The sequence below is a fragment of the Callorhinus ursinus genome, unplaced genomic scaffold (genome assembly GCF_003265705.2).
Source record: "Callorhinus ursinus isolate GAN/ISIS: 27379988/994484 unplaced genomic scaffold, GSC_fseal_2.0 scaffold90, whole genome shotgun sequence".
Lineage (NCBI taxonomy): Eukaryota > Metazoa > Chordata > Mammalia > Carnivora > Otariidae > Callorhinus > Callorhinus ursinus.
This window is the reverse complement of record NW_027397152.1, coordinates 1,179,482-1,201,604: the sequence shown is the minus strand read 5'-3', so window position 1 is coordinate 1,201,604 and position 22,123 is coordinate 1,179,482. Positions and strand designations below refer to the sequence as shown.

Below are 22,123 nucleotides of genomic sequence, written 5' to 3'. Positions count from 1 at the left end.
TTTCTGAGCCATTTCTCTCTCTCTTTCTCTGTCTGGCAGGCGGGCAGGAAGACCTATGCCATGGTGTCTGGCCGCTCAACCAGTCATTCTCTGGCCTCAGAACTGGTGGAGTCCAATGATGGCCATGAGGAGATCATTAAGGTAAGCTTTGTTCACCTCCACTCTTTCTCTCTCCCCTCTTTCTCCTGACAGGCATGTGAGAGGGAGCATTGGACTTTGCCACAGGGTTTGACTGTGGTTTGACTAGGAGGAACCAGACCTGTAATGCTAGTTCCTGGGTATTTTCCTGGAAAGATCTTAATTAGCACCAGGAGACCATAGTCCGTGTGTAGTGACTTTGGTGCAACTCAGCCGTAGGCACGAGGATGGATGAGATGACCTTTCTAGGTGCCTATCTCACTATCCATATTTAGCTGCTGGAGGTTGTGGAGACAGGTAGGAGGTGTGGTTAGGGAACTTACTATTTTTTTTTTAATAGAACGATTTTTGTTACTTCTTTTTGTAACAGCTCTTTGAGACATAATTCACATACCATACAATCGATTCAGTTAAAGTATACAATTCAGGTTTTGAGTATGTTCACAGATTGTGGCAATCATCACCACTATTAATTCCAGAACACTTTCAGTCACTCTTTTCCTGCTCCTGGCAATCACCAGTCTATTCTCTGTCTCTGTGGGTTTGCCTTCTCTAGACATCTCACGTAAATGGAATCCTAGAACATGTGGCCTTTGTGTCTGGCTTCTTTCACTTAGCATAATAGTTTCAAGATCCAGCCATGTTGTAACATATGTCAGTACTTAATCCTTTTAATGGTTAAATAACATTCCCTTGAATGGATATATCACATTTTGTTACCCACTCATCAGTTGATGAACATTTGGGTTGTTTCCACTGTCTGGCTATTATGAATAATGCTACTATGAATATTCAAGTGAAGGTTTTTGTGTGAAGGTATGTTTTCAGTTTTCTTGGTATCTACCTAGGAGTGGAATTGCTAGGTCATTTGGTAACTCTGTATTTAATCTTTTGAGGAACTACCAGAGTTTTTCTCAAAACATTTGTTCTATTTTATATTCTCACCAGCAATGTAGGAGGGTTCCAGTTTCTTTATATCCTTACCAACACTTGTTATTATCTGCTTTTTGATTATAGCCATCCTATTGCATGTGAAGCCATATCTTGTGGTTTTCATTTGCATTTCCCTGATGACATGCTTTCATATGCTTATTGCCTATTTGTGTATCTTCTTTGGAGAAATATTTATTCAAATCCTTTGCCCATTTAAAAATTCAATAGTGTTTAAAGAGTTTATGTGTAGGTACAAGTAATGAATGTGGCCGCACTTTCTCCATCGTGTTACCCTCACTATATTTGAATTTTTAAATAGCAGTGAATAGTCCAAAAGACTTTTAATGATAATTAATTAAATTTGCGAAAAAGAGTTTGGACATGATTATTATAAATAATCATTTTTGTTAAGTCAATTGTGTTTTAATTTTTGAGATGTAAGTGTTCCTTATATATTCTGGATACTGACTAGGCCCTTACAATATATGACTTGGAAATATTTTTTTGTAACTTTTTAAAAAAATTTTATTGTTATGTTAATCACCATACATTACATCATTAGTTTTTGATGTAGTGTTCCATGATCCATTGTTTGCATATAACACCCAGTGCTCCATGCAGAATGTGCCCTCTTTAATACCCATCACCAGGCTAACCCATCCTCCCACCCTGACTTGGAAATATTTTAAAAAAAATTTTTCCCACTCTGTGTTTTGTTTTGTTTTTCACTTTCTTAATGATGTCCTTTGAAACAAAAGTTTTTAATTTGATGAAATCCAATTTATATATATTTTTTCTTTTATTGTGTTTTTGGTGTCCTATCTAAGAAGGTTTTGCCTAACCCAAGGTCACAAAGATTTATTCCTGTGTTTTCTTCAAAGAATTATGTCTTTAGCTCTTATGAATAGGTCTATGATTCATTTTGGGTTAATTTTTGTGTATGGTATAAGGAAGAGGTCCAGTATCATTCTTTTCCATGTGGATATCCATTTATTTATTCAGGTTTTTAGCATGTTTACAGATTGTGCAATCATCACCACTATTAATTCCAGAACATTTTCAGTCACTCTTTCCTGCTCCTGGCAATCACCAATCTATTCTCTGTCTCTGTGGATTTGCTTCTTCTAGACATCTCACGTAAATGGAATCCTAGAACATGTGGCCTTTATGTCTGGTTTCTTTCACTTAAACCAGCATCATTTGTTGGAAAGACTGTTCTGTCCCCATTGAATTGTCTTGGCGTCCTGTCAAAAATCAGTTGAGTGTATTTTTATTGTATTCTTATTGTTTCTGGACTCTCAGTTGTATTCCACTGATTTATGGGTCTTCTCCTTATGCCAGTTCCACACTGCCTTGATTACTGTAGCTTTGTTAATATTTATTAATATTTATAATTTTGTTATTTTTCAGGATTGTTTTAGCTATTCAGAGCCCTTTGTATTTCCATATGAATATGAATTTTAGGATCAGTTTGTCAGTTTCTGCAAAGAAGCCAGCTTGGATTTCGATAGGAATTATATTGAAACTGAAGATCAATTTGGGGAGTATTACCATCTTAACAATACTAAGTTTTCCAATCCACGAAAATGGGATGTTTGTTCATTTTTTTAGGCCTTCTTTTATTTATTTTTTTAAAGATTTTATTTATTTATTTATTTGAGAGAGAGAGAGAGAGAAACAGCATGAGAGGGGAGAGGGTCAGAGGGAAAAGCAGGCTCCCCGCTGAGCCGGGAGCCCGATGTGGGACTCGATACCAGGACTCCAGGATCATGACCTGAGCCGAAGGCAGTTGCTTAACCAACTGAGCCACCCAGGTGCCCCAGGCCTTCTTTTATTTTTTTGAACAATATTCTATAATTTTCAAAATATAAGTCTTGAACTTTGTTAAATTTATTTCTAAGTATGTTTTCTTTTTAAAATTTTTATTTAAATTCAGTTTAGTTAACATACAGTGTATTATTAGTTTCAGGGGTAGGACTTAGTGATTCTTCAGTTGCATATTATAACACCCAGTGCTCATTACATCAAGTGCCCTCTTTAATGCCCATCACCCAGTTACCCTATCCCCCCCTCCAGCAGCCCTCAGTTTGTTTCCTAGAGTTAAGAGTCTCTTTGGTTTGTTTCCCTGTTTTTATCTTATTTTTCCTTCTCTTCCTCTATGTTCATCTGTTTTGTTTCTTAAATTCCACATATGAGTGAAATCATATGGTATTGGTCTTTCTCTGACTTATTTCACTTAGCTCCATCCACATAGTATTTTTTCTTTTTGTTGCTATTGTAAATAGAATTGTTTTTAAATTCCATTTTGGATTGTTCCTTGCTAGTGTATAGAAATACAGTTATTTTTTGTATATTGATTTTTTTTTTTAAGATTTTATTTATTTATTTGACAGAGAGAGAGAGACACAGCGAGGGAGGGAACACAAGCAGGGGGAGTGGGGGAGGGAGAAGCAGGCTTCCGGCTGAGCAGGGAGCCCAATGTGGGGCTCCATCCCAGGACCCTGGGATCATGACCTGAGCCAAAGGCAGACCTTAACGACTGAGCCACCCAGGTGCCCCTTTTGTATATTGATCTTAAATCCTACAACTTGCTACAGCCTCTAATAGTTTTGTAGTGGATTCCTTAGGGTATTCTATATAAATGATCACTTCATCTGTAAATGGAGGTAGTTTTTCCTCTTTCTTTTCTTTTTTTTTTAAAGATTTCATTTATTTATTTGAGAGAGAGAGAATGAGAGATAGAGAGCACCAGAGGGAAGAGGGTCAGAGGGAGAAGCAGACTCCCTGCTGAGCAGGGAGCCCGATGTGGGACTCGATCCCGGGACTCCAGGATCATGACCTGAGCCGAAGGCAGTCGCTTAACCAACTGAGCCACCCAGGCGCCCTCCTCTTTCTTTTCAATCTGAATGCCTTTAATTAATTTCTTTTTCTTATTTAAAGTAATTGCAGGGCCCTTAAAGAAAGCAAAACTACCCCATAATTCTTTCGATGTAATCATTGTTGTTACTACTTTATTGTGTATCCTCTCAGACATTTTCCTATATATGTGTATTTTTTCAAAAGTTAGATTGTATTATATATACTCTGTTTTACAATTTGCTTGCCCCCCCCCACACTTTAATGCTTTAATGTTGGTTTATAACATCTTCTGTGTCCATAAATGTAAATGTCTGGTATTCTAATGGCTGCATAATATGCTGTTATAGACATACCACAATATAAGTAATCCCCCATTGTGGGACATTATGCCTATTTCCATTTTTGCATTCGTAAACAATATTTTGCTGAACATATGTTACTAAATTGTGTATGTGTTCTATAACACATGTAATAAATATTTTCTTAATTGTAAAGGATTGAAGCATGTATAGAGAAAAATGTGTAAATCTTTTTACAACTTCATTTGCATAAATTTACATATATATGTGAGTGTTTATGCCAGTTTGGCTAAATTTACTTCCTTAGGATAAATTTCCAGAAGTAGATTTGATAGGTCAAGGAGTAAATATAGTTCTAAGCCTTCTGATTTGAATCGTCGAATTGGCACACAGAAAGGCAGTAACAGTTGACCTTCCCAGCAGCAGTATATGAGCCTGGCTGTGTGGCATTAACTGACCAGGAGGTTCCTTACCTGAATAGTATCGTTTTCCTTGTTGCAGGTATACTTGAAGGGGAGGTCTGGAGATAAGATGATCCATGAGAAGAATATCAAGCAGCTGAAGAGTGAGGTGCAGTACATCCAGGAGGTAGGCATCCCTCCCTCTCAGGCAACTTCCCATTTTTTTGGCTCCCTTCTTTTGTGGGGTCTGGTTCTCTCCCATCTGCTCCCTTCATACCCAAAGTGCCACCAGGCCCCTTGAGTCAAGTACCATTTCCGACCCTTCCGATAATCAGCTAATCCATTCATCAACACATATTTATTGATTACCATGTGTCCAGCACTGTACCCCGGCCATCATCTCTAAAACTGCCAGTCTCTTTTCCCCAGCTTTTCCTGACACTCCCCCTGGCTCCTGTTGGCTCCTTGGCACTCGTCATCATGTAATAACATATTACATGTTTCACATGTTTGCCTTTTGTGTTGTGTGTTTCTGCAATAAGAATGTTAGCTCCGGCAGGGCAGGGTTTCCTGTTTGTGTAGGAGGGACTTGCCTGGGGTCCCTCCTTCCCCCAGCTAGTGCTAAGGACAGTACCTGGCTCCTAGGAGTATGGGTCGGGGATAGGCACAAAGCTGGGTGAGGTGGTAGGCTCTCTTGCCTTTTTCCCAAAGCTAAGCCTTCTTGCCCTCCCCTCCCAGGCCCGGAACTGCCTGCAGAAGCTCCGGGAGGACATAAGTAGCAAGCTTGACAGAGATCCAGGAGATTGTCTCCATGGACAGGAGATACAGGTAATAGGAAATGGTCAATGGAAGAGGTTGTGCCGGGTAGTCCCGTTTACATCATGCAGTGGGTGATTCGGCACTGGGATTCTCCGGGAACGGCGTGAATACAGGCAATGTTGGCTTCTCAGAGCGCTCACGACTTTAGCAGTGCTCTCCAGCAGGCGGGCACTTGCATTTACACATATCAGCCTATGTAGAAGTATACTTGTTCCGAAAACACTGTGTAAAAATGGAATTCATGTAAATAAAACTACCATGAAGTTATTGGTAAAACCTCTTCTCTGTGAGGATTCTGCAATCAGTCTTTTTGCAACACAGTGTCTGCTTTAGCAGACAATTACCTATAAATGCAAACTTCTCATAAGTCGATCATACTAAATTGGGGTGACACTGTGGTGTGAATTGGAGGTCTTGGTCCTTGTCTGTTATTTGTGTATGTAGCGGTCTCTGCCCTGGCACGAGAAGCTCCTCGAGGTTAGGGTTCACCCCCACCCCTGTCTGTGTATCCCCACACTCAGCACAGGGTCAGGGATGCAGAAGGTCATCAGTAAATGTCATATGGAACCTAGAGGCAAGGTCTTCTTGAGATGGATGGATAACCCTGGGATCTTGCTTTTCAGCTTTTCTAAAATTGGAGGCTAGGGGCGCGTGGGTGGCTCAGTCATTAGGTGTCTGCCTTCGGCTCAGGTCATGATCCCAGGGTCCTGGGATCGAGCCCCACATCGGGCTCCCTGCTCCGCGGGAAGCCTGCTTCTCCCTCTCCCACTCCCCCTGCTTGTGTTCCCTCTCTCGCTGTGTCTCTCTCTGTTGAAATAAATAAAATCTAAAAAAAAAAAAAAAAATTGGAGGGTAGAACTGACCTCAGGAGAACATACCTGTCTCTTCCATTTCACCCTCCTTTAGAGGCTGAGTTATAGCTCCTTTATTTGCATTTGGTTCGGAGAGGGGGTAGTCTTCCTCCAGTAGCCCCTGCCCTCATTCTCCTGAGGGAAACCGTGACCTGGCCGCTAGAGGCGGCAGGGCTCCTCTCTGGCATGAGCATGCCCGAAGCTTGTGTGGCCATTCCCCCTAACTCGCTTTGCTGTGACTGAAGGTAGGACTTTCACTGCCCGAGCTCACATCTGGCTGCTGGGAGGTGCTTTGTTGGGTGACTGAAGAGCCTGATGTGCTCAGAGACTGGCCCAAAAGTCCAGGGCCCTTGCTTGCACAGACCAGCAGTCATATGATGAATAATCAGGCTTTGGGTTGGAAAGGATTGCAGCAAAGGCCACTTCACCTTTCGCTTTCGGCTTCGTCAAACCTCGTCAGGATCCCCGAGGGGCAATGGGAGCTCTCTGTTGGTGGCAGGCAGCTGCCTGTATCCCCTGGGCTTCCAGGAGTCAGCCTGCATGTTTTCCTGTCTGCTGCCCTGCATCCTCCCTGCAAGGCTACAGTATTCCTTTCAAGGCCACACACGTTTCTCCACTCCCTCTCCTCTCCATTTTGCACAGAGCACTCGGTCTTTTTTCCCTACCTACCTGCCTACCTGCCTTCCTACTTTCCTTCCTTCCTTTTCTTCTTCCTCTTCCTCCTTCACTTCCCCTTCCTCTTCTTTCTCCATCTTCTCCACCTCTTTCTTTTATTCTAAGATTTGAGATCTTAGGAGATTAATGTTTCAAAGTTGGTTTTTTGGGCTGTTTTAACTACCAGTTTTATTTTTCTTTGAACAGGTGGTGTTAGAAAAGCCCAATGGATTAAATCCAAGCTCCACAAGCCCATATAGCAGCCCACCTGAGGTAGGTAACGGGGAAAACAGTGGTAACTACTTCATAGCCAGGAGGCAGGATATTCTCCTCCCCTAGCGCCTTGTTATCACTCTTTCTCTCTCACTAAATATAAGAGTAACATTTGCTGTAAAAATTCAAACAGCGGAGAAACATACAAACCGGAGATTCTCCTTCCCCAGTTCCACTCCTTTAAAGGATCCACTGTGAACAGATTGAAGTGGGTGGATCGTTTTAGAGCTGTGCTCTTGGCCTTCACTGCTGATTGGAATGGCCCTGGGAGCCTTAAGGAGACGAGCCTGGTGCCAGCCCCAGAGATTGTAATTTAATTGGTCTGAGATGTGGACTGGGCATCGGGACTTTAAAAAGCTCTTCAGGGGGAGCCTGGCTGGCTCAGTGGGTAGAGCATGCAACTTTTGTTTTGTTTTAATTAATTAATTAATTTATTGAGCGGGCAGTGGAGAGAGGGAGAGGGAGAGAGAATCTTAAGCAGGCTCCACACTCAGCTTGGAGCCCAACTTGGGGCTCGATCTCACGACCCTGAGATCATGACTTGAGCCGAAATCAAGAATTGGACGCTTAACTGATGGAGCCACCCAGGCACTCTGAGCATGCAACTTTTGATCTTGGGGTTGTGAGTTTGAGTCCCACGTTGGGTGTGGAGATTACTTAAAAATAAAATCTTAGAAAAAAGAAAAAGTATCTCTTCAGGTCATTCTACTGTCTAGCCAAAGCTGAGTACCAACGTTCTAACATATTTTTCTTTTCTTTTTTTTAAAGATTTTCTTTATTTGACAGAGAGAAAGATAGCCAGAGAGGGAACACAAGCAGGGGCAGTGGGAGAGGGAGAAGCAGGCTTCCCGCCGAGCAGGAAGCCCGATGTGGGGCTCGATCCCAGGACCCTGGGATCATGACCTGAGCTGAAGGCAGACGCTTAATGACTAGGCCACCCAGGTGCCCCATCTTTTCTATTTTTTTTTTTTAAGATTTGGTTTTTTGGGGGACCTGGGTGGCTCAGATGGTTAAGCATCTGCCTTCGGCTTGGGTCATGATCCCAGGGTCCTGGGATCGAGCCCCACATTGGGCTCCTGGCTCAGCAGGGAGCCTGCTTCTCCCTCTCCCTCTGCCTCTCTCCCTGCTCATGCTTTCTCTTCTCTCTCTCTGTATCTCTGTGTTTCAAATGAATAAATAAAATCCTTAAAATAAAATAAAATAAAATAACTTAAAAAAAAAAGATTTGGTTTTTGGGATGCCTGGGGGCCTCAGTCCGTTAAGCGTCTGCCTTTGGCTCTGGTCATGATCCCAGGGTCCTGGGGCTTCTTGCTCAGTGTGGAGCCTGCTTCTCCCTCTGCCTGCCACTCCCGCTGCTTGTGCTCTCTCTCTCCCTTTCTGACAAATAATAAAATCTTAAAAAAAAAAAAAGATTTTGTTTTTGTTCTTTTTAAGTAATCTTTACACCCAACAGGGGGCTGGAACTGACAACCCAGAAATCAAGTCTCATGCTCTTGTGACTGAGCCCGCCACACGCCCTGCTAGTTTATTTTTCTATACACAGACCACTGTATCTAAACACTACATGCATGTATGTTTTTATATATGTTAATATATACGTACACACCGTAGTTATATGTATAAATAACGTGTGTATAACATACACAGACTTTGCGCAGATGCAGGGTCATGATAAACACTCCGTGCTTTTCAGTTTTTTTAAACTGATAGCCTTCTGTCAATTTATTAAATTTATAGCCTTCTTTCTCTGTTAGTACATGTGGATCTACCACATTCTTTTGAATAATGACATAGTAGTATTTCTTTCCATGGCTGTCCTTGTTTATTTATTTATTTTTTAAAATTCCAGTATAGGTAACATCCAGTGTCAGTTTCAGGTGTACAGTGTAGTGCTTCAGCAATCCTATGTACCCCTACCCAGTGCTCATCATGGCTATCTTTTTTGAAAAAAAATTTCCCCCCAGCTTTATTGAGGTATGATTGACAAATAAACATGCTATACTTGTAGAAAAAAAAAGCCCTCTGTCATTAGATTTTTTGTGATTATGTAATAAGATATGCTTATCGTAGAAGATTTAGGAAATTCAGAAACACAGAAACGTGAAAGGAGAAAAAAATGTCATTCAAATCTACCCAGAAAAAAAACCACAGTTTGAAATGCAAACATGTATTACAGTATTGAGATGATACTGTATAGAGCATTTCTTTCTGTTTGTTTTTTTTTGTTTCAGTGGGTTTTTTGGTTTTGTTTGTTTTTTTGGTTTTTTGGATTGTTATTTCTGGCCCTTGAGTGCCTGGCTAAATCAGATCTACCCACCCATTCAGGGCATATTATCATCTCTGATTTCATAAAGGCCTTTCACTTTTTTCTTTTTTTTGGCCTCTCCCCTCCCCAGCCAAAAGGTATACATTCTAATATATTCAGTGTATGATTTAGATATGCCTTTGTTTTCAATTTTCATAATGAATTTGTGCTATATTTCTCTTGTTTTCCTTTTTGACCAACACCATGTTCTTAGGATCTACCCACATTGCTGTGCTGAAATCTAATGTGTTTCTAACTCCTGCATGCAAAGTTTTATAACTACCTTTTTTCTCTTTATATTATACCATGAAAATTTTCCATGTCATTAAATAGTCTTATAAGAACATTTGAAATAAGCACGTAGAAGTTATGCTCCAGGAGCCCTTTAAATCATTCTCACCTGCTCAGCCGCTTAGGTACAGATCTAGGGCAGTTGACTGGATAACTTCTTGATGGCTAGAGTTTGGCATGTTATGATTCTAGCCACTCGCTCTAGATGTGCAATTTGAATTTTTTCCCTTCCCCTGAATCACCATATTTAGCAAATGGGCTGTTGGCAACAGGTTATAATCATACCTGATACTGTTTGTTCAGCTGCTTCTTCTCACAAGCTCTAAGCCCTGCCGGATATTATCTTCCTTTTGAGGCAGCCTGGAAGGCAGGGCATGGTAAGGAGTCTTCTTGCTTCACAGATAGAGAAGTGAAGGCCCACTGGACTCAGTGATTGTGCAGCGACTGGGACCCTGTGGCCCGCCTCCCAGTTGAGCTCCGTGCTTCCTAATGCGCAAGATGGGGAAAGACTTTTCTGTCAGACTCACTGGGAGCTGGTAACTGAAATGTCTGGTACCTGTGCGGCAGAGGTGGGGGCAAGACCCCACATGCCAGCTCGGCGCTAACCACCAACCCACCATTGGGTGTGTCTGGGGAGAGACTCGTGGTAACCTCGATGAAGACACCTTTTTTCACATTGAATCAGATTCCTGGAGTCATGGGTGCTTTTGCTCTAAATCTGCCTGTCCATCAGTAACCCTCTATATGCTGATCTCTGTGCTAGATGCAGAGAAGACCAAAAGATGTGCCTTTCGGATGCACCCCTCATGGTGGGTGTGGCACAGTCCCTGCCCTTGGGGCACTGTAGTCTAAAGGGAAACACAGTGCCGGCTCTCAGAGAACTCTAGTCTGATGGAAGCAGGACCTGCAGGTGAGGATGGCATAAGCATACCTCTTAATCAGCTGATACCTGTATAAAAATTACTGAGTGTGTCCTAAAATCATTCAGCGATTTGAGGCTAGTTGAGTTCCTTAGGATATGAAGAAAGAGTGTTTTCACGTGAATAACTCAGAGCACCTGGGTGCCCAAGACTAACTCTCCCCCTGAGTGATGTGAAGGTGGTCTGGACAAGAGGGCCCAAGTGTGTGTTGCAGGGAACCCTCTCTCTCTTTTTTTTTTTAATGGCAATTTTTTAAAAAGATTTTATTTACTTATTTGACAGAGAGAGAGAGAACGAGAGGGAACACAAGCAGGGGGAGTGGGAGAGGGAGAAGCAGGCTTTCTGCTGAGCTGGGAGCCCGATGCGGGGCTCGATCCCAGGACTCTGGGATCATGACCTGAGCCGAAGGCAGATGCTTAACCGACTGAGCCACCCAGGCGCCCCAAGGGGGACCTTCTCTTATACAAACACAGGGCCTTCACCTTCTCTTCCCTGTTCTGACTATAGGTAGATGCCTATATAAACGAAGATGTCGAGAGCTTGAGGAAGACCGTGCGGGACCTGCTTGTCAAGCTGCAGGAGACTGAGCGGCAGCACCAGTCTGACCGTGTGGCTTTTGAGGTGAGATTTGGGATTTGAGGAGAAGGTACCCCAAGGGTTAGGCTGCTGGATATAGGTGCCAGTGACTTAGCATGGACTTCATGTCTTTCTGGCTGTGTGCCATCAACTGGAGAGGCTAGGCTTTGAGGCCTGGGCATTTTCCTGTCTGCTTTTCGCATTCCTGGACATGTATCGTTTTTGCTGTTCAAGGCTAGCCCATGGTTTAAAGGTTGGCACTTGGTTCTCTACTGAAGTTGAGTGGTAGTGCTGGTCTGGGATAGCAAGTAACTCAGGGGGCATTACTCTTACCACAGTAAGAATTACTGGGCTCTAGGCACCATGCAGGCAGGGACTATTGCTGTCAAGGTCACCCCACATCCCCATGTCTGGCATAACGCCTGATATAAGGTGGGTACCTCTTAAGTGTGGACTAGTTGAGTGGGTGGAACAGTGTGGTTGTAGAAAGATCTGTGCCCATGGAGTCAGAGGACTTGAAGTCAAGTCTTGATTTTACTATGCAGAGCTTTGTGATCTTGAATGAGTATTTCAATTATTGTTACAAAAGTAATACTAAATTATTGTGGAAGATTAAAGAAGTACAAAAGTCTGTAGAGAGTGAAAGCCCCCCGCCATTAAAAACTGTGTGAGGTCTGCCATACTTTCCAGAAAATTCTTTGTGTATAAAATGAGATACACTAGGAAAACACTAGGCTTCTGTGTGAGATTAACTATCTGTTATCTGCTATTGTTCAGCCACATGTAAAGTATTTCTGTGTCATAAATTTGTAATGATAGGATATGCCCTGCCCAGGCATGCCAGGAGCTGGTGGTAGGAAGAAGACTGAATGCTTCTCTTCCATGGGACTAAGAGAGAGAATTTTTGAGAAGGATATTGAGGGGGAGGAAGCAGGCACAGGGATAGTCAATTGCCTTTAGAGATGACCAATTATTTGAGCAAGTAATTTAACCTAAGTATCAGTTCTAAATTATGTAAAAATGGGTCATTTTAAGTACACCTTACAAGTGTGGTGTGTGAACTGAATGAGGTAAGATATGTAAGTATATTTATTACTCTGAACGATTTTAGAAATATAAGATACCCTATATTTTTCTTAGTGATCAATTTAGTTAAGTGGGTTTTCCTATCCTAAGTAGTTTAGACTTAGCATGATACTGCGATTAGTTTGGTCTCAGAACAAAGTAGCTGTGCAGTAAAGGAGTTGTCGCCTCTGTTTCAGATTCCACAATTTGGATAATTGGGTTGACGATGTATCATTTTGGTGACTAGCTGTTCCCTACCTTCTTGGTACACAGCAGGAGGAAGGGGCAGTTGAGACTGTAGCACTGACCAGACTGTGAATTTTGGAAAGAAATTTCTACACAGAGAGGTATTATGAAGCACTGGTTGGTTTTGGCCATCCATGGAGGGGTCTGCTCACTCTGGGTTTCAGTGCTTGGACAAAAGGGTCCAGAATGAAAGCCTAAGGCCGGAAGGTCCCTGACAAGCTGTAGCCACCCTCCCACAGTTTCTAAGAAGGGGCTGCCCTTGGTAAGTAGCACCTGCCTGCAATCAGAGGTGCTGTTTCCACTGTTGGAGTAGGTTGGCACACCCTTTTATGACTAAGAGGTTCCTTCAGGGCACTGCTGACTGGAGCAACAAGGACAGATGTGGCAGAGGAGTATGTATTTTTCCCTTTGTGATCCCAACAGCAGAGTGTGGGGACAGCCCGTGGCCCATTAACGCTGTGCTCTGAGTACACATCAACCTGGATGCAGTGTTAGGTACAGAAATGAGAAGTTTCGTTTTTACGTTCCTGTCCATGGGGCTGGCCTGTTCCAGGCTAATACGGGACCTTCAGAGGCTTTTCTTGGTCTTTGCTAGTGAATGAGACTCTCTGATCTACTTTTCTGAGCCAGGGGGTAGCGAGGGCAAGATTGTCAATTACCGTGAAAACAACCTGCCAGTAAGCATGGGTTTTCCGTTCTCCCAGCAGCAGCCTGCTCTCAGGAAGGGTTCACGGAGAGTCTGCTCTGCACAGGGCTGGTGTGCAGCATGGACATGTCCCATCACACATCATCCTGTGCTGTGCTTTCTCTTCCCTGATTCTGACTTTGGGAGGAGTCAGACAAACTGGCTTCTTTGGTGTTCTGTTTTCCTCGGGCTGCATGAACTTTTGAGAGGTTCCGTGGATTCTTTTTCAGTAACTGACTGGGGAGTCAGTGTGGGGTAGCTGGGAAGAACTGAGATGGATGATGAAGGCACTGTGTTCTAGCATTGGCTCTGTTATTCCCTAGCTGTGTACCTTGGAGAGATCAGTTGACCTTTAGTTGCAAAAGGAGAGGATCGGACTAGATGAATACCAATTCCACTCATGACGTTAGCGAGCATTAACTGTGTGCTAGGTGCTGTGCTGAGCTCAAGGCCCCTGCTGATGGCCCACTGGGGAGCGCACACAAGTGACTGGGCAAAATCCATTTGGTGCTGTAAGAAGGAAGGCCACATAGTGGAAGGACTCCTCACCGGGCATGGAGGCTTCTGGAAGGAAGGGTATCTAAGCTGAGACCTGAAGTTGGCATGTGGGAAGAAGGGAGGCAAGTTCTTCCTTAATTTTTCATTCTGCAGTTCTGCTTCTATCCTTCCCAGATTGGCTTGTCGTCTTGGAATGGAGCAGTTCTTCTGGTGCTTAGTAGCCCTTCCAGAGGCCATTTTGGCCTTTATATGCAGGGTGCAGTATGGCTTGATGTGAGGGTGAGGAAGAGTGGGGGCACAGAAGGAAGGATGTGGAGATGTGCTCCCCTGGACTCTTTGCGTTTGCATTTGTAGGAAAGCCACAGCACTGGGTTAAGCTTGGGTGGCGCTGGCCGCCTTGGGGGGATGGTGAAGAAGTCCGCCATCTGGAAGGCGCTTCTGGGTTCCAGATGTCACTCTAGAGTAGAGCTTGATCAGGGCGTCTGGGTGGTGCAGTCAGTTAAGTGTCTGACTTGGTTTCAGCTCAGGTCGTGATCTCAGGGCTGTGAGATTGAGCCCCGTGTCCGGCTCGACGCTCAGTGCGAAGTCTGCTTAAGACTTTCTCTCCCTCTCCTTCTATCGCTCCCCACCACCCCCACCCTTACTCCTCGCACCTTCTCCCTCAAATAAATAAATAAATCTTAAAAAAAAATAAAGTAGAACTTGATCAACTATGTGAACCCTGGAAATGGAGATACCTGCTGGAAATGGAGATACCTGCTAGTTTCCCAAGTTGTCCTAGAACCGTGAATGGGAAAGAGAGGGGTGCCTCCCTTCTCCCATCACTGCTCCCAGGGCCCTGGGTTCTCTCCTAAGGTTTTTATCCATGTTTGCTCTTTCCCCTCCATCCCCTTCACCCATCCCCATCCTGTCTTAGGTCACACTCAGCCGGTACCAGAGAGAAGCAGAACAGAGTCAAGTGGCCCTTCAGAGAGCGGAGGACAGAGTGGAGCAGAAGGAGGCAGATGTGGGAGAGCTCCAGAAGCGCTTGCTAGGCATGCAGGCGGTAATTGTTGGAGTCCTGCCTTCAGGGCCTCACTCCTGGGCTGGGGGCTGTGGGGGAGCGGGGGCTGGTCCTGGGATTGACTGAGACCATGGTAGTCTGCTTTTCTGAGCAGCTCCAGAAAAACACACTTCACGGCTTCCTCAGCAAATACCTTCGAGAACCTTTTAGCCTTTAAGGAACAAGAGGTCTTTCTCTCAGCTAAGCTCAGCCCTTGCTAACTAGAGTTGAACCCATTTCCATTTCAGTTGGGTTCTCGTAGAGCTGCCCTTTATGGGCTTTTGAAGTGTGCTTAAAAGAAAAGAAAAAAGACAAGACAAGACTGCTCTTAAGGAGCCACTGGGCCTGGTTTCCCGGGGACCAGCAGCCATAGCCGGCAGGTGGGCCTGGATAATGCAGGGCCAGGCTCTCTGTCCAGATAGCTGGGTGAGGCTGAGAAGTTTCTGTATGCTGAGGGTGGGAAGGGTTATCCCTGACAGGGGAGGGCGCCCTAGCAAACCAGCTTGGCCTGCTGCTCGTTGGCAGATGTCCCAGACCAAATAGGGGCTGAGCCCCAGCCCTCAGGCCCCTTTCACCCCAAACACAGAAACCCTTGCCACCTCCTTAACCTAGATTTTCTTCCCTTCGGCCCATTCAGGAGCATCAGGCCTTACTGGTGAAGGTTAGGGAAGGGGAAACAGCCCTGGAGGAACTTCGGAGCAAGGACACGGACTGCCAAATAGAACGAGAAAAGTAAGGGCCCTCGTTCTCCGGGAAGCTGGGGTGCAGGGACGGGAGGGCGGGCCATGCAGCCTGCAGCTCTGTGCAGCCAGGCCGGGGGAGGAAGCTGGAGCTGAGGTCAGATCTTCCAGCTCTGACTCACTGGGCGGCTGCTCTGGGTGGGGTCCCGCCCAGGGAGATACTGTTTGGGAGGCTGCCATCTCTGAGGAGGCCATTTTCCATGGAGTGGGAGCCTAAAGAAAAGGCTTGCATGGTGTTAGAGCCAAGGTCAAGTGAGAGTCGGTAAAGTACCTGCCGCTGTGGCATGCCGGATGTGGCTGTGGTAGTAGTATTGCACCGCAGGTTCCTCCCCCAAACACAAAGGCCGACTATAAATTATTTGAGGGTAAATCAAATAACTTCCTCACAAGTCATGCTTTGAAAAATACAGTGAGCAGCTTCATGAAGAGATTCTGAACTTCCTGTCACTTGAAGCTGCCGTACCTGAGAGCCAGCCGTCAGCAGTGACATGCAGGGGGTCTCTGGGGTCCTTTCCACCCCAGGGTTTTCACAGATTCCGTCTGATCAGAGATCAGAGGCCCTACCAGTGAAACCTGCAGAACAAAGAGCAGGCCATTTTGGACCTTTAAGATTTGGGAAATTGTTTATGCTGCTGGCTTTAATAAATAAGGCCTCAAATGGTAAATCAAAGTTAACACCAGCATACTGGGCCTGCCCTCTATGGTATAAGTTGGATCTTGTTAAGTTCAACGGACGTCACCTGGAGGGCCTTCTAAGGCATTCCAAGATTAACAGACATGATCCTTTTTTTTTTTTTAAAGACTTTATTTATTTATTTGACAGAGATAGAGCGTGAGAGAACACGTGAGAGAACACAATCAGGGGGAGCAGCTGAGGGAGAGGGAGAAGTAGGCTCCCCGCTGAGCAGAAGGAGGCCCGATGTGGGGCTCGATCCCAGGACCCTGGGGTCATGACCTGAGCCAAAGGCAGACGCTTAACCAACTGAGCCACTCAGCCGCCCCAACAGACATGATCCTTGCCCCCTTGGACCCTGCAGTCGGTGGGGGGCATCTTCTCTTCTTTGGGATAACCTCAGTCTAGGCGTGAGACATGCAGACATTTTATTGTCACCTCCTTTTGGGCTTGACCTCATCATGGAATTGTTTTAAATTACTCAGCACTCCTTCTTTCTCAGCAGTGGTGCTCATGGGCAGGTGACTGAGAGGAAGCAGCAGGAGAAACAAAAGAAGACCCAGATAATCCAAAACGGAGGCTTGGGAATGGCAAGCAATGGCTATGCACCATAAACGTTAATTTTCTAAATAAAAGGAGACTGAGCAATAGGGCACTGGAGAGCTGAGGGTGGGCTCTCAGATTGTTTGAGGCTTAGGGAGGATGCCGGGGCTCAGATTGCGTTGTACCCTGCCTCCACCCTCACCGGGAGCGCTGCCCTTCCAACGGCACCTGTCTGCTTCGCCAGGCAGGAGTGGAGAGTGGTGGGCACCGGCGGTCCTTCAGAGGTCTGAACTCCTGGACACCCTGCCCAGTCGCTGGACCTCTGGGGATCTTGGCCCAGTTTAGAAGATGCAGAGGATATAGCAGTGTCTGGCAATCAGGAGACATAGGAACACACCTGTGTGAAGAGGCTTTAAGGACCTGTAAATCTTATCTCCCTTTGACGTAGAGTCCTTTCCAACAGTTTGATGGCATTGGGTATTAAACTCCCAGCTCCCACTTGAATCTTTCCAGGAATGAGGAGTTCATCACAGCTGAGGCAGTCCACGTTCTGATAGCTTTGATGCTGAGAAAGTCTGTCCCGTGTTAGCATAAGGACTGCTTCCCTGGACATCTATTTATTGGTTCTAGTTGTACCTTCTAGAGCGTTCCAGAATGACTTATCCATTCTTACCTCTCTGAGCTGCAGTGTCCTTGTTCAGACTAGCTGATCTCTAGTGAGGCTTCCACTGTGCTGTTCCAAGGTGTCCGGAGCACCTCCGCCTCATGGCAGACCACTGGGGCATCAGGCAGAGGGGATCCAGTTCGTGGAAGCCCCCAAGCCCAAGGTTCTTCCTGTGACTGGGTAGAGAAGGCATCTTTTCCCTCACCTCAGCTTTCTGGTCTTAATGCCCAGGGCTGCCAGTCTGGAAAAGGAAGTGGCTGGGTTGCGGGAGAAGATCCACCACTTGGATGACATGCTGAAGAGCCAGCAGCGGAAAGTGCGGCAAATGATAGAGCAGGTAAACAGGGCCCGTGCTACCACGCGTCCCCTGCCCTCTTGGGAAGTCGCCACATAGAGCCCAGCCCTGTTTTCCTGTCAAGTCCATGCTTTTGCTGTTCACTCTCTTGGGGAGCTTGGCTTATATTCCTTATATTAAAACATTTATGGCTACCAATTACTAGGTTTAGGTGATTAGGATTTGCTTTTCTCCCATCTTTCCCCTATGGTTTTAGTCATTTGTCTTTGCTTTCCAATGGGAAAAGAAGGAAAAGGTTAGTCTCTCTTACACTTTGAAGAGTGCTAGTAAATGAATAATGAAGTCACAATAAACTCACTTATCTGTGTGCAGATTATCAAGGCCTTTGTACCTCACGGCAGATCTTCTGCCTTTCCCCACCTGAGCTTTAGGGTAGCATACTCAGGATATGGCATTTTGCAGAATTGTCTTGAGAACTTAAAACCCCCTAACTGGGAGGGTATATTTGCTGCATGTCAGCTCCATGACTACTAGGATTTTTCTGTTTGGTTCACTGCTATTTCCCAGCGTCTAGAACAGAGCCTGTCACATAGTAAGCACTCAACAAATATTTCTTTTTCTTTTCTTTTTTTAGATTTTGATTTATTTATTTGAGAGCGAGAGCACAGGGGAGGGACAGAGGGAGAGGGAGAAGCAGGCTCCCCGCTGAGAAGGGAGCCCGACACGGGGCTTAATCCCAGGCCCCTGAGATCATGACCTGAGCCAAAGGCAGATGCCCAACCAACTGAGCCACCCAGGTGCCCCAACAAATATTTCTTGAATGAATAAATAATTTGTATTTCCCAACATCAAATGGAATGGGTTTTGAGCCATTCATGATTTTGGATCATCAGGGTGATGTTCTCACAACCCCTCCCCTCACGCCTGGGATAATCAAGAGCTCAATATTGACTGAAATGAGGCTTTTCTAGAAAAGCTAAGCAAGTTGTGTAAGAGGTACAAAAGTCTGCCTTATGTTTCCGCTGGCTCCCCGGCAGCAGGGTGAAGTTCGATGAGTGTGTACTGAGTCATTTCAAAATGAACCCAGTTGTCTCCCACATCTTTGTAGCTCCAGAATTCAAAAGCTGTGGTCCAGTCAAAGGACAGCACCATCCAGGAGCTGAAGGAGAAAATCGCCTACCTGGAAGCAGAGGTGTGTGCACTGGGCAGCCCGGGGAAGGGAGCAGGCTCTTGAAGACAGGACTGTACATAGGGAGGGAGAGATTCTGGAGGGGTCTTCGTCCTGTCTGGCTGCTGCTGGGAAGTGAGTATCTGGGATGATTTTTGACGTGCAGTTCAGTTGAGTCAGTGTTTTCTGAGAACCTTCAGGGAGTTACGGTGGTAAAACCTGTCCCCACTCTAAAGGGACACATCGTCCCCGTGTGAGCCACGTGCCATGGGCTTAGCAGAGGAGGTGACAGTGGAGCTGGGCTGTGAAGGGGGAGGCATTCTGTAGGAGGGGTCTTGTCTTCTCCACGGCTAAGGTGATGGCCTCGATCAGCTCACGAGTTCTTCTTAGTCTAATTTCTGCCTTTGCTGAGAGCTGGGGAGGACAGCAGGGAAGGATCAGTGTTGCACACAGTTCTTGAGGGGAGGAGGCGGGAGCGACAACTGGAGGAAGAGGGTGGTCGGGAGTGGTGAAGATGAGGGGTGGGGGGAGAGGGCACCCTGGTGGTGGCACGCATGGTAGGGGTGGTGGTGACTGCAGCACAAACAGGTGCTGTAGAATGAGCTAGTTAAATGTCACAAATGGCCAACTCTGATCCCACAACTTGTATTACAGAATTTAGAGATGCATGACCGGATGGAACACCTGATAGAAAAGCAGATCAGTCATGGCCACTTTAGCACCCAGACCTGGACCAAGACTGAGAACCTGGGCAGGTGAGCAGGGGGGCGTGCCTGTGCTGGGGCCTGGGTGAGAAGTGAGGGAAGAGGGACAGAGCTGTGGGAAGGAAAGCTTTACTGCTGAGGCAAGGGCAAGGCTCTTTTAAATCCCGCTTACGCTCACAGTCTCTGATCCGACCTGTTCTCCGCCTGAACCATTTTCTAACCAGGTCAGAGTAGAGCCTGATAGCACAACCCCAAGGAGGCCCACGAACAGCCTCCGGACACAGATGGACACCCTGCAATTGTTTGCGAAAATCATGAAGGTGTAGCAAGTGTGTATTTCTAGAGAGAGGGCCTTTTGTTTCCAAGAGACTCACAAAAAGGTCCCAGACTTTGAAAAAAGTCAAGACTCACAGCTAGACCCGCTTCTCAGTCCCTGTGTTTCCATCACCCCTGCCCCCCAGGCAGCAGCACACGCCCACCCCCCGTATCTTCTCTTAGACGCTGCTGACAGTCACTGTTTCGAAGTGTGGACGCAGGGGGCCGATGCGGGAGGCAGCCGCGTGCGGGGCGGGTGGCAAAGCACTCAGTGTTTCCGGCTTTCTTTCAGCGTGAGGATATCCAAGCCCCCCAGCCCTGATAAGCCCCTGCCTCTTATCCGAGTGGTGGAAACATGAGCGGGAGGAGCCGGATGCTGCTCTTGGTGCTACCTCTCGCCTGCGGAGAAGCCCGCCAGCCCCGCAGGCTCTTCGCCCTGACTTCGACTTCCTGACCGCTCCCGGGCTGCACTCAGGGCTGGGCGGCTCATGCGTCCCACTCTTCCCAAACTCCTGTCCCCCGTCTGCTGGGCAGACAGAGGATGAACACCTCCTCTGGACACTGCAGCCCTCTGGAGGACGTTAACCGGCCAGCAAGAGCCAGGGCGGTATCCTTATTCCTGTAGTTACTGTTTTTCTCTGTAGCAGAGTCTCCCTTCTCCTGTAGACTGGAGCTCAGCTGGCCCAGAGTCCAGGCCGTCACTGGGTCGGGAGACTCACCTGGCGATGCCGGAGGCAGCGCTGTCCACAGTGATGGGAGGGCGGCCCGGGGGAATGAAGTTCCCTCCACAAACACTGCTCAGTTCTTCGCAACATGTTTGTTTTCCCACTCGCTCCGCCCTCAGCCCCTGCTGACCCGGGCCTCCTACGGACAGACATAGGGCGGCCTGCCATGGCCTGGGCAGAGCCAGCGAGCCTTGGCTTTGACCGGCCAGCCTTGTCTTCCTGGGAGAAGGAAATGTACATCCCGGGAGTAGCTTTTAGTGGAAAGATTCTGTAGGGCCGCAGGTAGTTCTGTGTGACTTCTCTCTGCTGGGAAGGCTCCCGGCATCTCTTAGGGTTTTCCTCTAAGATGCAGTGCAAGGTACATGTCAGTCTTCTTGACTCAAGAGCCTAAAAACTGTTTTCACTGGGTTACATCAATTTCAGTGAAACTCTCATTGTATTTATTTTGCTAAGTTATTGGTGTTTTTCCTTACATCTCACAACTGATTTAATACCAGAGTTTTACAGCCTTCTCTTGTGGTGTTTGGATTTGCTCTGTGCTGGGAAAAATGTGTTCCCACTGGACTTGTTGATTTCAGAAGTAAATCTTTTTCTCTTTTTCTTCTACCTCCTTCTTTCCCTTCTTCCTTCAAACCTGATCTGAACTTCAGGAAGGCAAGCATATTTGCCCTGAGGCTTTGGGGTCTGAGTGTGTGTTGTTTGGGGGGAAGGGGTGATCAGGACTCTCTTGGGTGGGATTGAGTTCTTCTCCTCAGCCCTCTGCACCCTCTGCTCCACAATCGGTCTGTTTTTCTGGCTCTGGATCACCCTGACACTCATGATGTTTTCTTTAGGGCTCTTCTTGCAGCCTCGAGGAGGAGATAAGCATCAGAATGTGGTACTGTAGGGCACAGAAACATTCAGAGTCAACATGGATCAAGTCTTTAGGCTCTACTTGGCTCAAAATCAGAAGCCCGACGTCTGTGTGTTTCTGTGTGTTAGGACTGGGCTGACAGGCCGGTGCTGTCCAGAATGCTGTTCTGGTGTTCCTCATTCACTTTCCTCATTTGTAAAAAGAGGGGTCCGGATGGTCTCCATGGGCCTCTCCAGTTCTGATGTTCTTTCCTTTGGCATAGACTTTGTATGGCAAACTTAATAAAATATGTTACTGTGTCTCTTTGAGCTGCTGGCCTGTTCCCCCGCCGCCCAACCCCCCCTCACCACCCCCAACTTTCCTGGGAGGGTGAAAAAACATGATTTTAATGCCTGTTGAAGATGGGCCCCCTGTTGTCCACATCTGGAAGGTGTAGGTCAGACAGCCCAAACACTAAAGGACTGTGGCATTCAGAGGAGTTAGAATGTCCCTTTTAAGCAGCTCAGCTTTGTGGGCTGAGTCTTCACTGGGGGGGGTGGCCCTGTCTGGGGTGGTGGCTTTGTGGGAGCCCTAGGCTTGGCCAGTGTG

General features: G+C 46.3%; 1 protein-coding gene across 3 annotated transcripts in view; it reads left to right on the top strand.

Annotated features, from left to right (window-relative positions):
- TUFT1 (tuftelin 1) overlaps positions 1-21,834 on the top strand; it is a 44,610-nt gene extending 22,776 nt beyond the window's left edge. For 2 of the 3 annotated variants that reach the window (XM_073888474.1, XM_073888473.1), the window contains 11 exons: positions 40-141; positions 4,731-4,817; positions 5,369-5,458; positions 7,162-7,231; positions 11,255-11,364; positions 14,730-14,858; positions 15,493-15,587; positions 17,707-17,812; positions 18,879-18,962; positions 19,593-19,693; positions 20,250-21,834. In XM_073888474.1, the coding sequence (XP_073744575.1) occupies positions 40-141; positions 4,731-4,817; positions 5,369-5,458; positions 7,162-7,231; positions 11,255-11,364; positions 14,730-14,858; positions 15,493-15,587; positions 17,707-17,812; positions 18,879-18,962; positions 19,593-19,693; positions 20,250-20,316 (1,041 nt within the window). In that variant the 3' untranslated portion in view covers positions 20,317-21,834. The remainder of the gene's footprint in view (positions 1-39; positions 142-4,730; positions 4,818-5,368; positions 5,459-7,161; positions 7,232-11,254; positions 11,365-14,729; positions 14,859-15,492; positions 15,588-17,706; positions 17,813-18,878; positions 18,963-19,592; positions 19,694-20,249) is intronic. The other variant, XM_073888475.1, reaches the window with a different exon arrangement.
- Positions 21,835-22,123: the final 289 nt, after the last annotated feature.